We start from the raw sequence: 26,573 nt of genomic DNA, 5'->3' as shown, positions 1-26,573 counted from the left end.
ATTCACCAGAGGACTAAAGAAATTCCACCTCATCGCCTTCCTAAAGGAACATCCTTTTATTCTATAACCTCTAGTCCTAGACTATCCCACTAGTGGAAACATCCTCTCTACAGCCACTCTTTCCAGGCATTTCACTATTTAGTAAGTTTCAATGAGGGGACCCTTCATCCTTCTAATCTACAGTGAGTAGAGGCCCAGCATTACTGCAGTGCACGACTGAGGACCTGATTGTTAACTTTACAAAGGAGAAGCCAAGGATCCATGAGCCTATCTTTACCAGTGAGACAGGGGTCAAGAGAGTCCAACCACTTCAAGTTCCTAGGCGTATATATCTCTGAAGATCTGTGCTGGGCCCAGCACATTGCTGCAATCACAAAGAAAGCTAATCAACACCTCTGCTCCTTTGGGAGACCGAGGAGATTTGGTATGTCACCGAAAATACTATCGAACTTCTATAGACAATACCGACTGGTTTCATCACCGCCTGGTTCGGTTACTTGAACTGCTGGGAACAAAGGAGGCGGCAGTAAGTGCTAGACACTACCCAATCCATTACAGGCACTGACCTCCCCACCAGTGATGGGATATTGGCAGATAGCCTCAAAGATCCACAACACCCAGGCCCCACGCTCATCTCATTCCTACCATTGCAAAGAAAATACAGCAGCTGAGAACTGGGACCTCTGGGTTCAAGAACAGCTTCTTCCCTGCAACAATCAGGGACTGGGAACACTGCACAACACTATATATAGTTGCCTCAGCAACTATAATCTACAATGGACTTTATTTTGGTTTTTCATCATCATACTCTGTTTACCTAGTATTACTGATTATTATTTTTTTCAATAGCATGAGGTTTCTTAGGAACACAACTATCGTGTTACAGCAGAACCACATGTAGACAGTTTTGTTTGCTGTGTATCTGCCACTGTCTGCCTTACATTCCGATCATCAAACTCCAAGTGTTCACCAATGCTCTTTAGGGAAGACAATCGTGTGGGACTCCAGAATTACCAGAGTTGACCACTGCAGTAAAGGAGGACAGCAAGGAATAGTCAAAAGCACCCGCCTTGCCAGCGACATTCACATCCTGAGACCACGTCACTTGCCAAAATAACACAAGGACAAGTGATTCACAAAGATGTAATGAAAAGGATGCGAATGCTTGGTATTGACTCATTGAGTTCTACTTCTGCAGAGTGCTGATGGGTCCTCTACTATGTAATGGAGGGAGAGTGTGGTGCCAGGGTAGAATTAACAAGACTTGTGGCCCCAATTTCCCAACACGCCACCACTACTTTGCAAATCAGAGCAGTCAGTTACTGTGCGGTCAGGCACGGTGATGCTTCAGTCCCCCAGAGGACATCTTGTTCATTCTGGCCCCGCATGGCTCTGGACTTCACTTACCCCTGAAAGAGGAAGAGGTTGAAATAGTTGTAGCTCTTGGTCAGGAAATTGCCCAGTACTCTGTTCGGGTAGCCACATTTGATTTGGTACGCTGACAGACCAAAGTAAACGCACTTCACAAAATACCAAAGCTGGGCGATTTGATTTTGGTTAAATCGTCTGCAAATAGAAAGGAGAAAGACTTTTTAGAAAATCTGATATGATGACGCATAAGATTCAGCCAGTTGCCAGGGAGAGTCAATGACAGAGCGCGCATTGGTGTGGAGTTGAGATACTTCTGTTTAGATTAGTTTAGAGATACAGTGTGGAAACAGGCCCTTCGGCCCACCGTGTCTGTGCCGACCAGCGAATCCCGCACAGTAACACTATCCTACACACACACTAGGGACAATTTACACTTACACCAAATATACAAACCCAAGCCAATTAATCTACAAACCTGTACGTCTTTGGAGTGTGGGAGGAAACCGAAGATCTCGGAGTAAACCCACGGGGTCACAGGGAGAACGTACAAACTCCGTACAGACAGCACCCATAGTCAGGATCGAACCCGGATCTCTGGCGCTGTGAGACAGCAACTGTGCAACTGTACCACTGTGCCACTGTGCCGCCCTTTTTATTAAAAAAAAAATTTTTTGTTTATTTTTTTTAAATGTGTTCATTTTGACAAGAGCTGGCATTTGGTGGCCATCCCAATTACCCTTGGGAAGGTGATGGAGCTGCCACCCTGAGCCAGTGCAGAGGAGGTAGACCCAGTGACAAGGTCACTCTTGCTGTCTGCAGTTCAGAGACAGTGGACTGGCCGAGAGAGGTGACGGGGAAGTGGAGCTGGGTGTTATCAGTGCTCTTTCTTCAACAATGTTGGGCCTAAATGGTGGGAACCCCCTCTCCGCCCACTGCTGGTGAATCTTCCTCCCACACACCACATTGTTCAGGAAATGTGTAGGAACTGTAGATGCTGGTTATACACCAAAGAAAGATACAAAATACAAAAGATAGACACAAAGAAGGAATGGGCGAGTCCTTCTCTCCAGAGATGCTGCCTAAAATTACTCCAGCATTATGTGTCTATCTACATTTTTCAGGGGATGGTTCAGAAGGAAGATATAAAGGGGGTCCGAGAGGCATATGTTTCCACATGGAGGGCAGTTATTTGGAAATGGGCTGCCAGAGAAAGTTGTAGAGGTGGGTACAAGTACAATGTTTGGAAGGTATTTAGACTGGACCATGGATAGGATAGATGTAGAGGCATATGGCCCACATGCAGACAATAGGACAAGCTCAAGAAAGGAATTTGGTCAGCATTGGACAGTAGGGCTGAAGGGCCTGATTCTGTGCTGGACAACTCTATGACATCTTACAGCCACCTAACCAAGGGCAATTGGTCAAGGGCAACACATGTTGGCTCTTCCAGTGACATCCACATTTTGTGAAAGCCTCCAGGATAGTCAGAGGAGGAGTAAAGTTGGCTAACGTAATGAACAGGAAAAGAATTACAATCTTCTCAGGTACTTAGAGTGGTGGAAGCACATTTTCCCCTTAAACTGTGTGTGAAAAGGTACAGTTGCACTGACAGCAGTGAGCCCTTACTGAGGTCCTTCAACACAGTACCATTTATACACTGTGAGTCTCCATCAACTCGTCCTGATCCGTCACTGCACCTTCTCCCCCGCCTCCCAGAGGCAGGCACGCTGAGGACGAGTTTGAATACCTCCCCACTCCAGCACTGGAGCATTGGAGCACGTTCTGTGCAGACTTGAGGCTGACAATGCCAACTCCTTACTGTTCTCTATGTCTTAGTGTGACACATCCAGACACAACACTTTAAACAAACACAATGCAGTGAGAACTGCTGTTTACTTCACCTCTCTGTCATCCCAGGGAGAAGAAAGAACATCCAGAAATGGATCCCGAGCACCAGAACAATCTGAAAGACAACCTTGCCCAGGACGGTCTTGCGGAGGTAGAGTGCACGGTCGACCACCATGCTGGCAAACTGAACCAGCACCATCACCAGGAACACATGGGGCACGTGGTCCTCCGAGATGGACTCCGTGATATCGGCAGCGACTGAGTGTTTCTGTTGAAGCGGGAGACAACAAACCAGCAAAAGTTAACTCGAAGGGTTCCGACCTGAAACGCCACCCATTCCTTTTCACCCGAGATGCTGCCTGCCCCGCTGAGTTACTCCAGCACTTTGTGTGTATCTTCAGCAATAGTTCATGGTTGTTTACCAATTCCCCTCAGGACATGGGGAGTGATTTAAAAGTCACCACTTTTAAGGGCACTTGTATACAATGTACAGACAAGTATATTTCCATGTGTTTACTGGTTAATGAGGAGAATGTGTGTAGCCTTGCCGACATCACACTGAAGAGATCCAACGACTCCATACTGCAGGTTGTCCTTGTGTGTTAATGGACAATGCGGGCAGTGGTAGGCATACCCCGGGCTGGATATTTTGGAAGCAGTGACCATAACTTAATTAGATTTAACTTAATAATGGGGAGGGAAAAATATAGACCAAGTGAAAGTCATCAAAAGCGCAAAGTCCAACTTGACTCGAGCAAAATAAAAAAATCAAACTGCTGGAGATCAGGCAGCAACAAAGGGAATTTTTAAATTAAATGGCAACATAACACAGCTGGTAAGTTTCATGCTAAAACTGATCAATATTTATGATTAAAATATAATTTAGTCAAAAAAGGATGATATCTTACCTTACTTATAAAGTATAAAGTATCCTTTATTGTCATTCAAACTTGTTAGTTTGAACGAAATTAAATACCTTGCAGTCATAACAGAGAATAAAATAACAGAACACACAATGAACACAGTTTAACATCCACCACAGTGCGTCTACCAGGCGCCTCCTCACTGTGATGGAAGGCAAACGTCTTAAAGTCCTTGTCTCTTCCTTCCTTGTTCTCCCTCTGCGTTGAGGCGATCCAGGCTTTCAATGTTGGGCACCCCGCCGGGTGATTGTAAGTCCCGCGGCCGAATCCGAACGGGCCGGTTCAAACTCCGCGGCCCGGGGCGGACGAAGCTGCCACCCTCCAGTCCAGCGGACTAAGCTGTTGTTGCGGGAGCTCCGAAGAATCGGTCAACAACCTGGGACCTGCGAGCTCCCGATGTTGTCGTCCACTGGGCCCGCGACTGAAGCCTCCGCCGCAGCGCCACCACAGCCCCGAAGTCGGCCAGCTTCACGATGTTGAGTCCTGGCTCTGCCTCCGGAACCTCGAGGTCGGCCCCAGTTGGAGGCGGCCAGCTCCGCGATTAGGCCTCAGCGCAGACGAAGACGGAGATACGACAAAGAAAAGGTCGCATCCCCCCGAAGAAAGAGACTAAAACAAGTTTCCCCCGCCCCCCCCCCCACACATACACAACTAAAAATAAACTAAAACATAGTCCATCAAGACAAAAAAAAAAAAAAAAAAAAGACAGACGGACTGCAGGCGAGCCGCAGCTGCTTGGGCAACACCGCCACTTCCGGAACAGAAGACTAGCATTAGAGTTGAAAACCTGCTGCCATTTCCAATCACTTTTCACAAATACCACAGCTAATCTTATTCAATACTCTTCATTGACACTGAGGCTGCGTAAGGATCACTTTTACTTTCCACACAATCTCCACAGTCAGCACTCAAGCTGAATGTGCACAAACATTACAAACATATTGCAACCAGTTCCATCCAAAAATTAAAGCCTTTCCTGTGAGATGGAAACATTTTATTGGTTTAAGTGGTTCATTTTGCCTCTGACCACAATGGGTCAGCAACAAAAGCTGGTTCACTGGCTCTCCACTCTGCCCTGGATCGTGTGAATAATGGGTACACATACGCCAGGCCTTTGCTCAACGATCAACAATCATCTCGTCCTAACTCATCACCGTGCTCCGATCTCTGGGCCTCTGTGCCTCCCTTTACAATCAGACCCTTGACTTCCTCATCAGCAGATCTTAACCAATGTGGATCAGTAGCAACATCTCCTCCTCACTTACCCATCCACACAGATACAACTCAGGGCTGCGTGCTCCACTCTATTTACACCCTGACTGTGGCAACGCACGGATCCAATGCCATTTCTAAATTCATCAACGACACAAACTGCTGTTGGCTGATTCATGGGTGGTGGTGGTTTAGTGAGCAGGACAGAGACAGAACACCTGGTTAAATGGTGCCCCAACAACAGCCTCTAGCTCAACATCAACATAACCATGGAATTAGTCAATTAGTCAGGAGACCATGTGCCTGTTTTCATTGGGATGTTGGCACTGGAAAGAGTTAGTAGCTTCACAATCCCGGCCATTAGCATCTCAGATGACCTGCCCTGGACACAGCATGGATGCAATCATGAAGAAGGCATGCTGGAGTATTTAGTTTGTTAAAAGTTTAAAGAGATTCATCACTGAATATTGGAAAACAAATTTCTACAGATGCCTTGTGGAAAGTAGCCTGCCATTTTGCACCACGGCCTGGTATGGCAATTCCAATGCCAGGATGGAGATAGTGACAGAGGTTTCAAACCAATGAGAGACTTTCTAAGAGAAAATGATCAGGACTTAGATCCAATAAGTTCTCACTAATCAAAGACAAATTCCGACATTGACACAAAAAGCTGGAGTAACTCAGGTAGCATCTCTGGAGAGAAGGAATGGGTGACGTTTCGTGTCTTGACCCAAAACGTCACCCATTCCTTCTCTCCAGAGATGCTGCCTGTCCCGCTGGGTCACTCCAGTGTTTAGTGTCTATTTTCGATTTAAACCAGCATCTGCAGTTCCTTCCTACACAAGCTCCGGCATCCCCAGTCTAGTTTAGTTTAATTTATTGTCATGTGTACCGAGGTATAGTGAAAAGCTTCTAGACAGCCTTGCATGATGAGCAGCATAGAGGATATGGTCAGGCCAAGAGAAAAGATAAACATGACAGACACAAAGAGATCAGTATTGCAGAAAGGCAGGGGCAGTTCTGAAAGTCCGGGGGTGAGGTTATAAAGTGAAATTACATTGCCGCAAAGAGTTCATGGAATAATTACACTTATAGGTAAATAATCCAAAGGCCTAATTTGCTTTATGAATCTGTAAAAGAAAAATCAATGATAACAGGACCAATTAGGGAAAAGGAAGCAAAAGGTAATGGCAATGTTTAAAATGAATACTTTTTACCTGTATTTGCAACAGAGAAGGATTATACAAGAACTCAATTTGGGTGAATCAATATAAGATATTGGTAAAGGCAGAGAGAGTGAGTGAGAGAGAAAAAGAGTGTGTCTGTGAGAGGAATAACAAGGAGAGGAAAGGGCCTGTCCCGCTTGGCCGTCATTTACGCAATATCATTTACGCGTCGTGACAGGCACGTGATGCGCGCGTTGTGACATGCACGTGATGCACGCATGGTGCTCATTACGTGCGCATGGTGCGTGATGACATAGACAGACAAGCGGCCGCGTGCAGCTTCGCAGGATTTTGTGATGTACAAAATCTACACATGCCATCTGCGTGAAGCACAAATACGGCCAAGTGGAACAGGCCCTGAAGAGTACAAAAGCAGAGAAAATTCATATTGCAACTAAATGGAATCAGAAAGAGAGAGAGTGAGATTGAACCTTTATACAAGGTTAAATCACTGGTAAATCACAGCTAAAAAAAAGAAAGCACTCGGAGGAGGAACACTTAGCTCCCTATTTCTAATTATCTTTGGACGTCTGGAGCTCTGCTGATGTTCTATAGTCATAGAGTGATGCAGCGGAAACAGGCCCTTTGGCCCAACTTGCCCACACCGGCCAAAATGTCCCAGCTACACTAGTCCCACCTGCCCACGTTTGGCCCATATCCCTTTAAACCTGTCCTATCCATGTACCTGTCTAACTGTTTCTTAAACGTTGGGATAGTCCCAGCCTCAACTACCTCCTCTGGCAATTTGTTCCATACACCCACCACCCATTGTGTGCAAAAGTCACCCCTCAGATTCCTATTAAGGGGTTCCTATAGCAGTTGTATTAAAAAGCTGATCTAGTGACGAAATACAGATCAATTAGTTGAAAGACAGTTGTGGGTAATTATTGGAAACATACAGATGTCCGGTATAAATCATCATTTACAACTCCAGATATCCACAATAGGAAGCCAGTATAGGCTTGTCAACAGTTATGTCCGACTGCATGTTTTGAGGTAACAAGGAGCATTTGACGTGTTCCAGATACAATTTTCGCAGGACATTGATAAAGTTGCACATCACAGATTGTCAGATAAACACGAGCCCACAGGGGTCTGTGGAAATTGGAGAGTTCAACCTGCTACAGCAGCAGAAAGCAGGGGTCATGGTTGACAGGTTTTGTCACCCGATTGCATGCAGTGGGCTTCTGCAGGAGCCTGGCCCGGGCTCGTCGATTTTGGGGGCATATTTTGATGTCTCTGGCAAAAGTAAATGCCATGGGTTGGGAAGGCAATTCCAGAACTGGTAGCGGGTGTGGAAGGAAGTTATGAACTGAAAATATGAAAGAAATGCCGGAATTGGCAAATGAAACATTACCCAGGAAAATTGGTTTGGGAAGGCCAGGCAAGCAAGACAATAGAGGGGGGGGGGTACTGAGGAGTGGATGTGAGGACAGTCACAGATCCTGAAGGTATTTGCTTTTATAGGCTGGGGATTAGAATTGAATGTAAAGGCAGTGAGGCATTGTTGCGACCATAATTAGATGATGCCCATTAAGTCCTCCTCCCTTGCACCCAGTCTGATCATTCACCCACTGTCCACCTACACTGGGGTTCATTTACAGCAGCCAATCTGGGTACCAGCCGCATGTCTGGGTTTTGTCGAGGAAACCGGAGCACCGGGGGGAACTCACACAGCTACAGGGATCGTGCAAACTCCACACAGACAGCACCCTGGCTCGGGATTAAATCTGGGTTGCTGGAGCTATGAGGCAGCAGCTCCACCAGCTGTGTCTGGGTTAGGGAGTGGATCGTGGCTCACAGTGCAGCGAGAAGCTGGCAGAGGTTTAAGCCGATAAATGGAAATGTAAGAGCAGATTCCTCTACTTACTCCAAATGCCCAATACCCAAATACGATGATGGTGAAGTTAATGACATCGATCAGGAACATTAGTGCGTAGACGTCACACACTGCATTATACTCAGGATGGATGATGTTGTGGAAGAACTGCTTCACAGGCAGGAAGATCTGAAGAGCTCTGCAGAATCCAAGACAATTAAATCAATATTTCCCACCAGTGCCAGTGCCTGAACAGAAGCTGTGTCCACAATGTATTTTACTGGAATCCCTCACCCGAGTCAATCCTTATAACAGTGTACATATGCTCATCCTTCAACCCAGACAGGGTTCCCAGCTGGTCAATTAAACTGTCCATAACCAGGAACTCCCAAAATTCACTCTGTAGACTATCAGGCCCTTCGGCCCAGCTTGCCCATGCTCGCCAAGATGTCCCAGCTACACTGCTTGTATTTTGCCCATATCCCTCTAAACCTTTCCGTTCCATGTCACTGTCCAAAAGTCTTTTAAATGTTGTTATTGTACCTGCCTCAACTACCTCCTCTGGCAGTTTGTTCCATATACTTCTCACCTGCTGTGTAAAAAAGTTGTCTCTCAGGTTCTTATTAAATCATTCCCCTCTCACCTTACACCTATGCCCTCTGGTTCTTGTTTCCTCCACTCTGGGTAAAAGACTCTGTGCATCTACCCTACCTCCAGCCTCCATGACTTTGTACATCTCTACAAGATCACCCTTCATCCTTCTGCAATCCAAGGAATAAGACCCTCACCTGCCCAACCTCTCCCTGTAGCTCAGGCCCTGGCAACATCCTCGTGAATCTTCTCTGCACTCTTTCCAGCTGAATAACATCGTTCCTATTGCGGGTGACCAAAACTGAACACAATTCTCAAAATGTGACTGTGCCAACATCTTGGACAACTGTAACGTAACACCCCAACTTCTATACGATACTCTGACTGATGGACAATGTGCTGAAAGCCTTCTTCACCACCCTGTGACGTCACTTTCAAGGAACTATGTGCCTGCACTCCTAGATCCCTCTGCTCTATGACACTTCCCTGAGCCCTGTCATTGCCGAGGCTAGACTTTCCAAAAAGCAGCACCTTGCACCTATCTGTATTAGACTCCATTAACCATTCCTCAGCCCACTTGCCTAACTGATCAAGATCCTACAGTAATTTTTGATAACCATCTTTGCTATTGACAATACCACCCACTTTAGTGTCACCTGCAAAGTTACTGATCATACCTTGTACATTCGCATCCAAATCATTGATATACACCACAAACAGCACAAGACCGACACCGGATCCTGAGGCACATCGCTAGCCATTCAGTCATGCCTTCAGTCTGGAAAACAACCTTCCACCATGACCCTCTGCTTGCTTCCAGGAAGCCAATCTTCTATCTAGTTGGCTAACTCTCCCTGGATCCCATGCGATCTAACGTCCTGCCATCCTCCCCAGACTCCGGTCCAATAACTGGACATCTCCTGCCTGTGATCCCAACATTGTGTGCTGACTTTGAGCTTGGGTAGAATCTTGAACAGTGCTTCAGAGACGGGCAGAACGATGCTTACTTAACCACAATGTATCTTTTCACTCTCTGCCCTTTTTCCCTGATCTGTTCCTTGATGATTTCTCTTAATCTTGCCCGTGTTCTTTTCTTCTTTTTTGACCTCTTTGAAGCTTTTGGTCTGTCTGTAGAAACAAAACATGTCAGTGTTTGACTCCAGAGACTTCACTCTGTAGTAATGAATACTCCAGTGGTGCACTCACCGACACTCTCCCTTCCCACACATGCCGAGGAGCAGGTGTAGACCTGACTCATGCCTCCTGTTCAATCAGTCTCGTCTGCTCCCACTCCTGGTGTTCCACCTGCCCGCTCCCCACCCCCCCAATGCCCTGCCTGCCCCCAGTGCCCCTCCCCTGTCTGCCCTTCCCTGGTGCCCCAGCCACCCCCCCCCCCCCCACCCGTGCCCTGCCATCTCTTCCCTCCCCCCCCCACCCCCCGTGCTCTACCTGCCATCTGCCACACCTACCACGACCCCCCCGCCCCCGATCTGCCCTCTGGAGCCCTGACAGCCCTCTGCACCCCAATGCCCAACCCTCTCTGTACACCCACCTCACTCTCCCTCGTTGGCTTGTCTACCCTCACCTAGTGCCTCATCTACCCTTGCCCACCCCATGCCCCTACCCACCATCAGCCGACTCCCTGTGCCCAGCCCGCTGTCCGCTCCAACCCCCCTTCACATCTGAAGAAGGGTTTCGGTCCGAAACGTTGCCTATTTCCTTCGCTCCATAGATGCTGCTGCACCCGCTGAGTTTCTCCAGCATTTTTGTGTACCTTCCCCTTCACATCAGCTCTGCCGTTTCCCACCACTCGGCAGAACTCCAGCTAACATCCCTCTGGCCGTTTGATATTCCTGATCCTGAATTATTGCCTGAAGATGCAGGCTTGTGAACTTAGAACCAAGATGGGCGTTGATGTTCTGCGCACTGTTTCAGAGGGTTGTGGATATTTTGTGTGGAGTTTGTTCAAGGCAGGGATTAATAGGGAAACAAGAGGTGGGCATTGTGCCAGAAGGTGGATATCAGATCATCCAAGACTTTATCGATTGCTGGAGCAGTCCAAGTGCCTGTTCGATCTACACTCGCTCATTAGCCCCATGTGCTTACATATCTGACCTCCATTACTGGATCTTTGATCTGATATCCTGAGGTAAATATGCATCTCTGAAAACTTCCATTATCCCCAAATCAATTCACAGCTAACGAGCTGTTCAAGGTACAGTCAATATTACATTGTAGGAAATGAAAACTTTCAATTGGAGCAAGGCAAGGCTCAACAAAGTGCAACCCGAAGTAAATGAACAATGAATCTATTTTAGGTACACAAAATTGCTGGGGAAACTCAGCGGGTGTAGCAGCATTTATGGAGCGAAGGAAATAGGCGACGTTTCTGGCCGAAACCCTTCTTCAGGGCTATTTTATCAGGTTGAGGGATGAATGTTGGCTCGGGCCCTGGAAAGCACCATGCTCTACACAGACACAAGAACATTCGAGTGTGCTACTGTTGTGTGAGATAGTGGGTGACCAGGAGGAGATGTGGAGAGAGAGAGCGAGCAGGTGTGCTTGTGGGCAGGAGCTGTAATTAGGCAACTGAATCATCCTACCTCAACCAGAGAGCAATGCTGATCTACCATCTACCTCTTTGATGACCCTCGGAAAATCCTTGATTGGACTTTGTTGGCTTTACCTGGCAGTATACATTATTCCCTAATCACGTATCGATACTGAAAATGGATCGATTGTAATCATGTGTCGGCAGGAACTGCAGATGCTGGTTTAAACTGAAGATAGACACAAAATGTTGGAGTAACTCAGTGGAACAGGCAGCATCTCTGGAGAGAAGGAATGGGTGACGTTTCGGGTCGAGACCTTTCTTCAGACTGAACATTGGCTCGGGCCCTTGGACGCATCATGCTCTACACAGACACAAGAAGGTCCGGGTGTGCTACTGTTATGTGAGCGAGTGGGTGACCAGATGGAGATTCGGTCAGAAGAAGGGTCTCGACCCGAAACGTCACCTAGTCCTTCTCTCCGGAGATGCTGCCTGTCCCGCTGAGTTACTCCAGCTTTTTGTGTCCATCTTGGATTGTAATCATGTATGTATTGTCTTTCTGCTGACTGGTTAGCACGCAACAAATGCTTTTGACTGTACCTTGGTACATGTGACAATAAACTAAACTGAAACTGAACTGAGGGTTTTCTCTGACGTATCTTGCTGAGTTGCCGGTGTACTATACACACTGTGTGTGTGTGTGTGTGTGTGTGTGTGTGTGTGTGTGTGTGTGTGTGTGTGTGTGTGTGTGTGTGTGTGTCTGTGTGTCTGTGTGTCTGTGTGTGTGTGTGTGTGTATCTGTGTGTGTGTGTGTGTGTGTATGTGTATGTGTGTGTGTGTGTGTGTGTGTGTGTGTGTGTGTGTGTGTGTGTGCGTGTGTGTGCGTGTGTGTGTGCGTGTGTGTGCGTGTGTGTGTGTGTGTGTGTGTGCGTGTGTGTGTAGAGCAGGCACAGAGTGAGGGTACAGAGAGTGTGTGCTGAGTGTACAGGGTGTGGGTGCAGGGAGTACGCACAGAGTGACACTGGTTGGATTCATCACTCCTCCGAACCAAACTCATTTTCTCACCTCCCCGTTTCAGCCGCCCTGACGATCGCCTGGACGACCCCCTCCTTCCCGCGGGCCTGGCCGCGTCGGGGCATCCCGTTGTCTGCACTGTCTCCGCACAGCCGTTCTCTCCATCCGCTTCTCCCGGCGTTTGGCCCTTCCTTTGCCGCTGCTCCTTCACCGCATCATGCGAGTCCCACAGACCGTGACCCTGCCAGAGAACAAGAGATCTGGACCATCGTCAATCACACTTTGCTGAAGGGAAAGAACCATCCCATTCACATCTAGTCTGCCCAGGCAAGATGAGAATGTTTCCACCAACCCAAAGAAAAATGCGCATGAGAAATCGCTGTTAAAATTGAATTGTCAACCAGGGAATCTCTTCACCCTGATAAAGGTTGAAAACATTGATCAGCCCGAAAACATCACTCCGCCTGGGCCTACCCGATCTCTTGGTTGCTAAACACTTTAATTCTCCTTCCCATTCTCACACTGACATTTCTGTCCTAGGTCTCCTCCATTGTCAGAGTGAGGCTAAACGCAAATTGGAGGAACAGCATCTCATATTTCACTTGGGCAGCTTACAACCCAGTGTTATGAATATTGATTTCTCTTACTTCAAGTAACCCTGGCATTCCACTCTCTCTCCATCCCTCTCCCACCCAGGTCACACCAGCTCGTTCTCACCCAACAAATAGCTAACAATAGAAGATAGACACAAAATGCTGGAGTAACTCAGCGGGACAGGCAGCATCTCTGGAGAGAAGGAATGGGTGATATTTCGGGTCGAGACCCTTCTTCAGACTGGTTAGGGATAAGGGAAACGAGAGATATAGACAGTGATATGGAGAGATAAAGAACAATGAATGACGATGATAAAGGAAACAGGCCGTGGTAAGCTGTTTGTTGGGTGAAAGTGAGAAGCTAGTGCGACTTGGGTGGGGGAGGGATACGGAGAGAGGGAATGCCCTGTTTTGTTTATCATCGTTACTTTGTTTGCATATCTTTCATCCATTGTTCTATATCTCTCTACATCATCGTCTATATCTCTTGTTTCCCTTTGCTATGACTTTCAGTGTGAAGAAGTGTCTCGACCCGAAACGTCACCCATTCCTTCTCTCCAGAAATGCTGCCTGTCCAGCTTTTTGTGTCTATCTTCAGTTTAAACCAGCATCTGCTGTTCCTTCCTACACTAAAACATCAGGGAATGGGTTTGCTTCCATGTCTCACTGGTGCACAATTCACAGAGTTTACTGGGCAATACTGTGAATAGAAAAAGTCAGCCCTTTACACATGGATTAGGGGCAGGAGTAGGCCACTCGGCCCCTTCATTATGCACTGCCATTCTATAAAATCATGACTGTTGTGATAGTACCTTTAGCGTCACATTTCCATCTGTCTGTCATAACTTTCTATTTCCTTGCACTTCCTTCCATTCTATTTCCAGCGAGAATCTAACTACATCTGTCTTAAAAATATTCAAAGATTCTGCCGTAACCTGATATATTTTAGGGTGAAATACGGTGACAATGCAACAAGACTCAGAAATATAATGTTACAACTAAACTCCACCCTTGAGAGCAAATATTGTAACTTGCATTGAGATGCAACTTTGTGAAGTTCTCTCTATCATCTTGACAGAATATCAGAAACCAATAGGTGGAGCTGTGAAGGTGCTGGAGATGATACTCCAGCCTTGGGCTTGGGGCAGAGAGAACACTGGCAAGGAAGATCAGCTGCTTCTAGCACCTATCCCATTAATATGAAGGGAAGCAGATCCGACAGGTATTGCGACCAGCATTTGGGTCACCCTTTGAAAATTCCACAAACTCTCTCAAATATACAAGGATCCTTCTGAAAACGTAAATATGGATACCTGCTGGCATTGTCGACCATGGAGTGTCCAATGGACAATGAACAAGAGTCCAATGAGCAAACTATAGCCTTCCTGAGTCTAGACTCTTGCTCTAACTCCAGGAAGGGATGTATAGCTTAGCACCGGGTGCATGGAGAAGAAACTCTCTCACCATTCAGCAGCTATCCCTCCAACCCTAAGCAAGGAGCGACAGATGAAATAGCCCCTCACCAGAACACTTGTGACCTTGGAACATAGAACATTCGGACAAACTACACTGCACATGGATTTTGACGGGGAAGCATTTGCTGCGTGCAAAATCCTTGGATAATGGTTAAATACATGTTGCAATAAATGAATGGATTTAGAGTCCAGCATAATTACCTTGAGGACTGACCTATGCAAGAACAGAGCCAGCAACTGGATGAGGTCATAGTGTACATATCCATCCTTCTTCTCAATGCCAATGATGTTGGGCAAGTAGAAAGGCCGATCAAAGTAGAGCAATCGATAGGAAGACTTGGTCCAAGGGAAGAATCCAAACTGAAAGCAATATTTCACAACCACTGTAATCTGCAGGGGGACACAGTTGTAAGGAAGTGTGAAATATTCGATTTCAACAACTTGTTGGCACGTTCTGGGGCAAGGGGGAAGGACAGATATGAAATTAATGTGGCAGTGGGATTCTCGGTATTGTAGTGAGGATAAGTGATTTATTCACAAGGGCAGAGGATAACAATGCATTGATAAAAAACAGAGCAATCTACACATGCAAGAGTGAGCTTGTGAGGCTGGTCAGAACAATGAACCATGTCAGCCTGTGCATGGTTACACAACGCACCTTGTCTAGGTATTTACAGCAGTTACAAAACTGCTAGAGTATGGATATTCATAAGATTAATAAGGTGCAAAAGATATAGGAGCAGAAGGAGTCCATTCAGCCCATCATGTCTGCTCTGCCATTCGATCATGGCTGGTATATTTTTTCTTCACAACCCCATTCTCCAGCTGTTTACTGTAATCTTCGCCCCCCTTTACCAATCAAGAACATATCAATCTCTACTTTAAAAATACCCAATGACTTGGCTTCTGCAACCGTCTGTGGCTATGAATTCCACAGATTCATCACCTTCTGGCTAAAGAAATTCCACCTCATCTCCATTCTAAAGGAACATCCTTTTATTCTAAGGCTGTACCTTCTGGTCCTGGATTCTCCCACTACTGGAACATCCTCTCCACATCCATGCTATCTAGGCCCTTCATTGTTTGGTAGGTTTCAATGAGATCCCTCCCTCCACAGAGTTGCAAGCAATAGTAACCTCATAGAAACATAGAAATTAGGTGCAGGAGTAGGCCATTCGGCCCTTCGAGCCTGCACCGCCATTCAATATGATCATGGCTGATCATCCAACTCAGTATCCCGTACCTGCCTTCTCTCCATACCCTCTGATCCCCTTAGCCACAAGGGCCACATCTAACTCCCTCTTAAATATAGCCAATGAACTGGCCTCAACTACCCTCTGTGGCAGAGAGTTCCAGAGATTCACCGCTTTTTTTTTTTTTTTTTAAAGTTTTTCTCATCTCGGTTTTAAAGGATTTCCCCCTTATCCTTAAGCTGTGACCCCTTGTCCTGGACTTCCCCAACATCGGGAACAATCTTCCTGCATCTAGCCTGTCCAACCCCTTAAGAATTTTGTAAGTTTCTATAAGATCCCCTCTCAATCTCCTAAATTCTAGAGAGTATAAACCAAGTCTATCCAGTCTTTCTTCATAAGACAGTCCTGACATCCCAGTAATCAGTCTGGTGAACCTTCTCTGCACTCCCTCTATGGCAATAATGTCCTTCCGCAGATTTGGAGACCAAAACTGTACGCAATACAATTTTGGAATCTGAGGAAGGACATTATCTCACCAAGACCCTGTACAACTGCAGTAGAACCTCCCTGCTCCTATACTCAAATCCTTTTGCTATGAAGACTAACATACCATTCGCTTTCTTCACTGCCTGCTGCACCTGCATGCCTACTTTCAATGACTGGTGTACCATGACACCCAGGTCTCGCTGCATCTCCCCTTTTCCTAATCGGCCACCATTTAGATAATAGTCTGCTTTCCTGTTTTTGCCAACAAAATGGATAACCTCAAATTTATCCACATTATACTGCATCTGCCAAACATTTGCCCACTCACCCAGCCTATCCAAGTCACCTTGCAGTCTCCTAGCATCCTCCTCACAGCTAACACTGCCCCCCAGCTTAGTGTCACCCGCAAACTTGGAGATATTGCCTTCAATTCCCTCATCCAGATCATTAATATATATTGTAAATAGCTGGGGTCCCAGCACTGAGCCTTGCGGTACCCCACTAGTCACTGCCCGCCATTGTGAAAAGGACCCGTTTACTCCTACTCTTTGCTTCCTGTTTGCCAGCCAGTTCTCTATCCACATCAATACTGAACCCCCAATGCCGTGTGCTTTAAGTTTGTATACTAATCTCTTATGTGGGACCTTGTCGAAAGCCTTCTGGAAGTCTAGATACACCACATCCACTGGTTCTTCCCTATCCACGCTACTAGTTACATCCTCGAAAAATTCTATAAGATTCGTCAGACATGATTTACCTTTCGTAAATCCATGCTGACTTTGTCCAATGATTTCACCACTTTCCAAATGTGCTGCTATCCCATCTTTAATAACTGACTCTAGCAGTTTCCCCACTACCGATGTTAGACTAACTGGTCTGTAATTCCCCGTTTTCTCTCTCCCTCCCTTCTTAGAAAGTGGGGTTACGTTTGCTACCTGCCAATCCTCAGGAACTACTCCAGAATCTAAAGAGTTTTGAAAGATTATTACTAATGCATCCACTATTTCTGGAGCTACTTCCTTAAGTACTCTGGGATGCAGCCTATCTGGCCCTGGGGATTTATCGGCCTTTAATCCATTCAATTTACCCAACACCACTTCCCGACTAACCTGGATTTCACTCAATTCCTCCAACTCCTTTGACCCGCGGTCCCCTGCTATTTCCGGCAGATTATTTATGTCTTCCTTAGTGAAGATGGAACCAAAGTAGTGTATTCAATAGGTCCGCCATATCCTTGTTTCCCATGATCAACTCACCTGTTTCTGACTGCAAGGGACCTACATTTGTTTTAACTAATCTCTTTCTTTTCACATATCTATAAAAACTTTTGCAGTCAGTTTTTATGTTCCCAGCCAGTTTTCTTTCATAATCTATTTTTCCTTTCCTAATTAAGCCCTTGACACAAGAAATACATCAATGTGAGATAGTGATACAGCGTGGAAACGGGCCCTTCGGCTCAACTTGCCCACACCGGCCACATGTCTCAGCTACACTAGTCTCACCTGCGTGTGCTTGGTCCAGATCTCTCCAAACAAAGATAGGTGGCAGGAATATCTTACAGGAAAGAGAGGGGGACAGATTTAGTGAGGGGAATCTTTGAAGCTATCTACAGTGGGGTCTCGACCCGAAACGTCACCCATTCCTTCTCTCCAGAGGTGCTTCCTGTCCCGCTGAGTTACTCCAGCTTTTTGTGTCTATCTTCGGCATCTGCAGTTCCTTTCTAATTTCCTACTCTCAGGATTCACCACCCCATGTTCCCATTTCAGCAACACTAGTATGGATTCCATGCCACAAATTAAAGCATGCTCCAATTCAGTCTTTCACTATCCCTCAGCATGTTTTAAAGCAACTTGCTTGACCTGCTTTATCAGACATTGCAATAAATCTATTTATATAGTGAGTAGAATCTCAAGCAAAGACCATTCAGCCCAATGGATCCACATTCCGCAGATGCCTCCTATTAGTCGACTCCACACAATCTGTGCTTAATCACATCTGTACCATAGTCATTCTACAGCAGCTGATTCCACAACATAGTCAGTAGCTGAGTAACAACATTTCTCCTGAACTTCTTTTAGATGTTACTAGTGATAATTCTGCCATTACGGCCACTGATTTTGGGGCAAACTCTTTCCCATGCCTACTCCATTATAATGCTAACAATATCCAACTGTTTCTTCCAGAGAGATGAAAAAAACATTTCCCCCCTCCTCCCACCCCGATATATTACAACATAGTTTGACAAGGGAATAATCTGTCATTGAGCCACAGAGACATACAAAAGGCCCTTTGACCCAACTTGCTGACCAAGATGCCGTCTATGCTAGTCCCATTTAGTTTAGCTTACTTTAGTCTGTCCTATGTTTGACCATATCCCTGTCAATCTTTCCTATCCATGTAGATGTCCAAAAGTCTTTTAAATGTTGTTTTTGTACCTGCAATAACCAATTACTCTGGCAGCTCGTCCCATATACCAACCATCCACTATGTGAAAAAGTTGCTCTTCAGCTCTTTCACCTCTAACCTTTACCCTCTAGTTATTGATTCCCCAATCATGATAAAAAAGACTGTGTGCATTCACAGGAAGAGGTATGCTCCTCATGATTTTGCACACCTCTGGAAGATAACCCCATTAGTCTGTAAACAGTCTAACCTCCCCCTGTAACTCAGACCCTGAAGTCCTGCCAACACCCTCATAAATATTTTCTTTACTCGTTCCAGATTAATGACACTGCGGCACGGTGGCGCAGCAGTAGAGTTGCTGCCTTACAGCTCCAGGGTCCTGGGTTCGATTCTGACTACGGGTGCCATCTGTACGGAGTTTGTACGTTTTCCTCGTGATCTGCATGGGTTTTCTCTGGATGCTCCAGTTTCCTCCCACACTCCAAAGACATACCGCTTTATAGGCTAATTGGCTTGGTAAAATTATAAATTATTCCTAGTGTGTAGGACAGTGTTAGTGTGCGGGGATCGCTGGTCGGCGTGGGCTTGGTGGGCCGAGGGGCCTGTTTCTGGGCTGTATCTAAGCATCTTTCCTATGGCTGGGTGACAAGAACTGAACACAATACTTGCCCCGTAGATGAACCAAAACCTTGATCAAAGCTTGAAGTTTGATCTTCATACCTCAGTGTACAGGATGGCAAACATCCAGAACCGTTTCTTCGGCCTTGGCATGGAAAGCATTGCCCAGAGGAAGACGAGGATGGGTAGAGCCAAGGTGAGCAATGAGGCCGAGACCATGTGGTTGAGGATCATTACGAAGTAGCACAACATGTCCGACTGAGACATCACCGTGTTGTACAAGGCAAACAGCAGCTTCAAAAGGCAAGGCAAATTTCTGTAGAACTTGTCCGACTCTTCCAGTTCAGTGTCATGAAACATCCTGGAACAGGACAGAAAGTTTGGCAACAAAAGATGGTTGACTTAGGTACAAATAAAATTCACTCATATTCTGCAATAAACCTTAATTTGGGTGTCTAGATATGCGTTCATATTCCATGGATAGGGAAAAACAATAATAATCATTAAGAGATGGGAATAAAAACTGGTACTAAAGAAACATAGTTTAACGATACAGCACGGAACCTCCGCCTGCGCCGACCAGAGATCCCGGCCCATTAACGCACACTATGACATGACATGCACTCTTTGATTTATATTCTCTCCCGCTCTCCCCTCCCTTTAAACTACTTATATCCAACAAACCCCAGTTACTTTCCACAGCCCTCCCTTACGCACCCGGCCAGGTGTGGAAATCGCTATCAAAACATGGGGGGGGATGCAATTTGGGGGGGTCACAATTTCTTGGTGGCCGCACGCACTCGCAATGTGCGCGCACACACACACACACACACAAGGCTTTGGAGGCTTCGGCCGTGGGCCCTGTGGACAGTAATATCGGGAGTTGCCCTGGTTGGTGACTGACTCCGAACTCCAGCTACAGCAGCTTCGTCCACCCCGAATTGTGGGGCTTAAATCGGCCCATTCACGGGGCCTTTCATCGCCCGGCGTGGCTTAAAATCGGCCGGCGGGGGCTTCAACATCGGGAGCCTCGATCGGCTTGATGCAGCAGATTGATTTTAAGCCGCATCAGGCGATGAAAGGCCCTGCGAACGGGCCGATTCAGCCCTTAGAAAGCATCTGATACCCGCTTGAATCTTTCAAAAGCTACAATGTGATAAATAACACTTAAACAAATATAACTGAAACAAATAAAGGCAAACAGAAGAACCAACCTTGGAGGGTAGAGAGAGAGAGAGAGAGAGGGTAAAAAAAGTAAATAACGTGAGTGACCGAATGAGGGACTTACCTGCAAGCCAGCCAGGAAACCCGTTCGACCGGAGCCCTAATGACCTGACCCATTTAAATCCGATGCTCATTTAAATCTTTCCCATCCACAAATACGAGCAATTAGTTCAAATCGTATTTGTACTAATTACAAATGGTAATTGTACCCGCATCAGACAGCTTTAAGAAATTCTCGGTGAATACCTTCAATAATAATTGAAGGTCAAAACACAATTGGTGACACATTGTGTTAATATGATGTTAATAGAGACATTTAACAAGTGCTTAACAGTGACACCCCCACTGTTTCACAGAAAGCGGAGATTTTAATAGATTTTTTTTCACCGAATTTCAAAATCTGGATGACAAAACATGGGGGGATTGTCCCACACCTCACAAAACATGGGGCGGCCCTCGTACATCCCGGGATTTCTGCCCATGCGCACCCCCGTGTGAAATGCCTTGGTGAAACCAGCGGCGAACGTTAACGAGGAGAGCGAGGTTTCTTACTTGTTGAGCATCAGATCACTTGCTGTCAGCAGACGGCTGTCGTAGGCAAGAGTTGCTTGGTCTCTTAGTGATATCCTCTCTTCATGCTCTCCGCCCAGGTCCTCTTCGGAGGGGCTGCCGACCACTGTATCGTAGCCTGGCAGGACGGCAGCTTTGTGGGCGCGCGGAGATACCATGACGTCGGCAGCAACTTCATCCGCGTCTTCCTCTATGGTCTCCGAGGTCCCCTGGCCAGAGCGTAGCATTGCCGACTGGCCCGGTGCACTAGGGAGGAGAGTTTCAATTCGTGAGAGAGGCAGGCAAACTATTCAACCTCTCCAACTGAAGAGAAAAGAGGAAAGTTACCAAAGTTAGAAGCACGAAGGAAGCCATGATCGGAGCTGTATCTCAGTGGCAGCATGATCAGTAGTTTGAAAAGCAAAATACGTTGGATTACTACATACTTTGGTTTTGAACTATCAGAGTCTGGTTTACTTATATTATCTGATAACTTATTGTATATTTATTGTATTTATCTCTGCAACTCAAGTGCCTATAAAGCTGCAGTAAGGATTTCATCGTTCTGGTTCATATCTGACACACATCATAAATAAACACTCGTGACTCTTATATGTAGGAAGTGCAGATGCCAGCTTACATCGAAGATAGTCACAAAATGCTGGAGTAACTCAGCGGGACAGGCAGCATTGCTGGATAGAAGGAATGGATGACATTTCGGGTTGAGACCCTTCTTCAAACTTAGACAACTGAAGAAGAGTCTCGACCCACTCTTGACTCTTAACTTTAGTTTAGATTTGAGTTACAGCGCAGAAACAGGCCCTTCGGCCCACCAAGTCCGCACCGACCAGCGATCCCTGCATTAACATTAACAATATCCTACACACACCAGGGACAATTTAGATTTATACCAAGTCAATTAACCTACATACCTGTACGTCTTTGGAGTGTGGGAGGAAATCGAAGATTTCGGAGAAAACCCACGTGGCCATGGAAACCCAAGGGAGAACGTACTGTACAAACTCCGTACAGACAGCACCCGTAGTCGGGATCAAACCCGGGTCTCTGGCACTGCAAGCAGTATAAGGCAGCAACTCTACCGCTGCGCCGCGGTGGCCAAACATAAGTGGGTAACCCAGGCTAACACTCCAGTGCTGAAGAGGTTCTGCACATCCACAAGTGCAGTCTCATAAACCAGACGAGGAGCTGGACCCCGTCCACCCCTTGGAGATCCCCACACATGCACAAACTGCTCTTACACTGCAACTGTGAAGGACATTCAAGCCCACTGAATCCAAACCAAGCCATCTCCACAGTGACATTCTTCTTGTTCTTATACCCCTCAATGTATTCACTCTCCACACCCCTTTGAGCCCTTTGCCCATACTAAGATGCATTTGACACTATGTATTAACCAGTGCGGCTTTGGGATGTGGAAGGAAAGGGATGAGATTCACTCATCCCTTCTCACCCAAACCACCACCTCCCCCAGATACTTCCCCCTGCACCCAACAGGAGTCGCAACACCTGCTCCCTCCTCCCTCCACTCCACCCAGGGACCCCAATAATCCTTTCAAGTTTGAGGTTCCCATGTACCTCCTCTAACCTCATCTACACATCTGGTGTACCAGACGTGTGGTCCTGTACATCGGCGAGACCCAACGTAGACTGGGAGACCGAACGCTGAACACTTACGCTCGGTCTGCCAAGGCCTACTGGATCTCCCGGTTGCCAACCATTTCAATTCCCCTTCCCATTTCCACACTGACCTTTCTGTCCTGGGCCAGACTGAGGCCACACGCACATTAGAGAAACTGCACCTCATATTTTGTTTGAGTAGATTGCAAACCCAGCGGTATGAACATCGAATTTTCCAATTTTAATTAACTTCTACTGACACTCCCCTGCCCTCATCCCCTTCCTCCATCCTCGCCGTTTTCCACAGCTAGGACGTGGGAGAAATCCTACATTTTCATGGTTCTCCACCTTGTTTCCTTATTGAGATCACACCTTCCCTCGCCAACAATGGGCTTACCCTGCCCGAGGTCATTTGTGGCCAGTCCTGATTCCCCTCCCCCCTCCCTTACAACCAGTCTGAAGAAGGCTCCAGAGATGCTGCCTGACCTGCCGAGTTACTCCAGCATTTTGTGTCTATCTTTGGCATAAACCAGCATCTGCAGTTCTATGTTTCTACAAGCAGTTGTAAAGGTTCGGAGAATATAGGACAATGGCAGGAGATCTAACTGAAACGCCTGTAGATTCTCCACACCAGGAAGCACCTTCTCCACATCCACCCTGTCAAACCCTTCTGGCCCCTGGGATTCCCTCCCTTTTCAGTAGCAGTATCTTGGTGCTATCTATTGTGCTAAAATGTAGAAATCCAGAATATTCATCATACTTAGTACGTATGATTCATTCTAGAGCAGACGTCAAAGAGCATGTGCATTGTGCTTGCTTTAGAAAGAATGATGATAGATTATTGTGTTTCCTTGCGTGATATCTTGCAACCTTCCACCCAGTTTTATGAACTATAGAGTTGGAAAGCCCCATGGAACATGCAGAACGATGACAAATGCAGTAGGATCTGGTTTGTCACTAACTAGCCCAAAGCTATCAGGGTAAAAGGGCTTGGTGAATTTTGACAAGAACACTTCATGTTTTACCTCAAATGTTCACTGTCCAACGAGCTGGACATGTCAACATGGGGCATCTTCTGCAGTCTCCACCTACTGCGATTGCTGGGCCATGGGGCCACAGTGGTAGTGGAGTCGTCAGGCTCATCTACATTATCAATGGTGGTCTGCCTGGAGTCCAGCATGGTGACTTCAGTGCTACAACTGTGGACAAACAAAAGGGAAATGTACCCATCCAGTCACAAATAGCTGCTGCACCTTCCTACACACAAGAGAGTGACACTCTAATGGAGGGACGTTACTCAGAAATGTTGTCCCTTCTTCTCTTTCCACAGAACTGCCTAACCCGCTGGGTGTTTGCAGCAGCTTATTGATTCTCAGATGTCTGGGCACACTGGGCTAGGAGACCGAGCAGGTTGTGGCAAGTAGCCAGAGTTAGGCCATCCACCTTGTGTCTTCTGCAGATCCCTTTACACCAGTGGTTCCCAACGTGGGGCGTACGCCCCACAGGGGGGCAATTTGATTTTTAAGGGGGGCAATTGAGCGCGACTGAGGAGGTCTGGGTCCAAATTTTCGATTTTTATTTTTTTTGGATTTTCCATCAGGTAAACATATGTAGTTTATGTTTCTTCAGCTGAAACGGAGTTCACTTTTTAAATGATAAGAATTATATATCACCACATGGGGGGGGGGGGGGGGGGGGGAAATCAGGATTTTAGAGGTGATTAGGTGGGGCATGGCCAAAAAAAGGTTGGGAACCACTGCTTTACACCTTCTGATCAAGCAATGGGAATGCCCACCAGTTATAAACAGATATAAACGGGTGAGGTGAGCTCTTCTACATTGAGGGGAAAATAATATTTTATAAGGGGTGGCACAGTGGCACAGTTGCTGCCTTACAGACCAGAGGACCTGGCTTTGTTCCTGACTATCTGTGCTGTCTGTACTGAGTTTGTAAGTTCTCCCTGTGACCTGCATCAGTATTCACCGGGTGCTCCGGTTTCCTCCCACATTCCAAAGGTGTACAGGTTTGTAGGTTCATTGGTTCCTGTAAATTGTCCCTAGTGTGTGGGATAGTGCCAGTGTATGGGATGATCGATGGTCGGCGTGGTCTCGGTGGGCCACAGGGCCTGTTCCCACACTGTATTCACTGAAGTATAAAGTCTAATAAGACAGGCACCAAAAGTCACAAGATAGGCTTAGATTGAGGGACAGAGATTTAGGGAGGGAATTCCAGAATTTGGAAACACGGCTGCCGGCTATGGGGGAAGCAAGTTGATAGACACAGGAGGTCAGAACTTGAAGAGCATGTAAAGGCCAGAAGAAGCCACTCAAAGGGAGAGGGGAGCTTCACACTCAAGATGTGGCGGTGAAACATAAACAGTAATGATTTTTCCAAGAATTTTCCCTTCTTTTTAAGCACCCGATTCCTACTTATTGTCTCAATTAGAGAGCGATTACCAGTGTCCCAACTACCTTGTCCGAATCCATGTCCACAACTGAGATATTTCAAGTTGTCCCTGTGACCTGCGTGGGTTTTCTCCAGGTGCTCCGGTTTCCTCCCACACTCCAAAGATGTATGGGTTTGGAGATTAATTGGCTTCAGTAGAAAATTGTAAATTGTCCCTAGTGTGTAGGATAGTGCTTGTGTATCAGGATGATCACTGTTCGGCGTGGACTCGGTGGACTGAAGGACCAGTCACCCCGCTGTATCTCCAAACTAAACTCAACTAAAAGTCGTCAACAACTGTTTTGAATAATTTACATCAGGCCCCTCAGTGCTCGGCATAAACTGACCTGGAACGGAAAGATCAATTCAACGCTTGGACCTTAACTTGTCAGTATTGGCTGAAAATACTTTTAACAGTGTGACTTAAAGCCTATTTCCATTTCCACTGCAACCTTTCTCTATGTCAAACAGATTGAAATAGGTGCATTTTCACTACACTAACCATGACACAGACTGGCTATTTCTGCCAGCCACCAAGGGCAGCACAGTGGCGCAGGGGTAGAGTTACTACCTTACAGCGCCAGAGACCCGGTTTCGATCCTGACTACAGGTGCTGTATGTACGGAGTTTGTACGCTCTCCCCGTGACCTGCGTGGTTTTTATTCAAGATCTTTGGTTTCCTCCTCCAAGTATAGGTTTGTAGGTCAATTGGCTTGGTATAAATATAAATTGTCCCTAGTGTGTGTTGGATAGTGTTGGTGAGCGGGGATGGCAGGTCGATGTGGACTTGGTGGGCCGCGCTGTATCTCTAAAACTAAAAAAACTAAAACTAAAACCACTTTTTGTTTGAATAGTTTACAAACCAGCAGTATGAATGTTGAATTCTCCAATTCTAAGTATCTTCTACCTACACTCCCCTCTCCCCTAGTGGTTTAACTAGTTCCACATCTCTCCACATTATATCCTCTTGAGATTATACCTTCCCAAGCCAACAATGGGTCTACCAGGGCACCACACTACCTGAGGTCATTTGTGGCCGGCCCTGATTGCTCCTGGGCTTTTCTTGCCTCCACCACCTAACCCCCCGCCCCTCCTTTCAGTCCGAAGAAGAGTTCAGACCCAAAGCCACCCATCCTTTTTCTCCTCAGATGTTGCCTGACCCGCTGAGTTGCTCCAGAACTTTGTGCTGATCATCAATTTGGCTCAGTTATTTCAAATAGTCTAACGGGTGGTCATATCTCACACATTTACCAGCAAGAACATACAACACAATGTAGCTTAATCTGATGTAAACTGCGACTTACATACCACATCAGTTCCTTTGGTCTCACCCTTTGTGAGATATTTTCACCTATCCTCCCCCACTCCACCTTCTCTGCTACCTAAATTAATTT

The 26,573-nt window shown here is 46.5% G+C and overlaps 1 protein-coding gene across 1 annotated transcript in view; it reads right to left on the bottom strand.

Annotated features, from left to right (window-relative positions):
• LOC116986076 (piezo-type mechanosensitive ion channel component 2-like) overlaps nt 1–26,573 on the bottom strand; it is a 131,103-nt gene that overhangs the window by 20,612 nt on the left and 83,918 nt on the right. Inside the window, exons 33-41 of the mRNA XM_033041257.1 lie at nt 23,760–23,933; nt 21,100–21,363; nt 19,426–19,684; nt 14,825–15,013; nt 12,607–12,796; nt 9,998–10,118; nt 8,451–8,598; nt 3,273–3,487; nt 1,408–1,566 (exon numbers count right to left, since the gene is read on the bottom strand). Coding sequence (XP_032897148.1) covers nt 1,408–1,566; nt 3,273–3,487; nt 8,451–8,598; nt 9,998–10,118; nt 12,607–12,796; nt 14,825–15,013; nt 19,426–19,684; nt 21,100–21,363; nt 23,760–23,933 — 1,719 coding nt within the window. The remainder of the gene's footprint in view (nt 1–1,407; nt 1,567–3,272; nt 3,488–8,450; nt 8,599–9,997; nt 10,119–12,606; nt 12,797–14,824; nt 15,014–19,425; nt 19,685–21,099; nt 21,364–23,759; nt 23,934–26,573) is intronic.

The sequence above is a fragment of the Amblyraja radiata genome, chromosome 23 (assembly GCF_010909765.2).
Source record: "Amblyraja radiata isolate CabotCenter1 chromosome 23, sAmbRad1.1.pri, whole genome shotgun sequence".
In the NCBI taxonomy this organism is placed as follows: domain Eukaryota; kingdom Metazoa; phylum Chordata; class Chondrichthyes; order Rajiformes; family Rajidae; genus Amblyraja; species Amblyraja radiata.
This window is presented reverse-complemented; position numbering and strand designations above follow the sequence as displayed.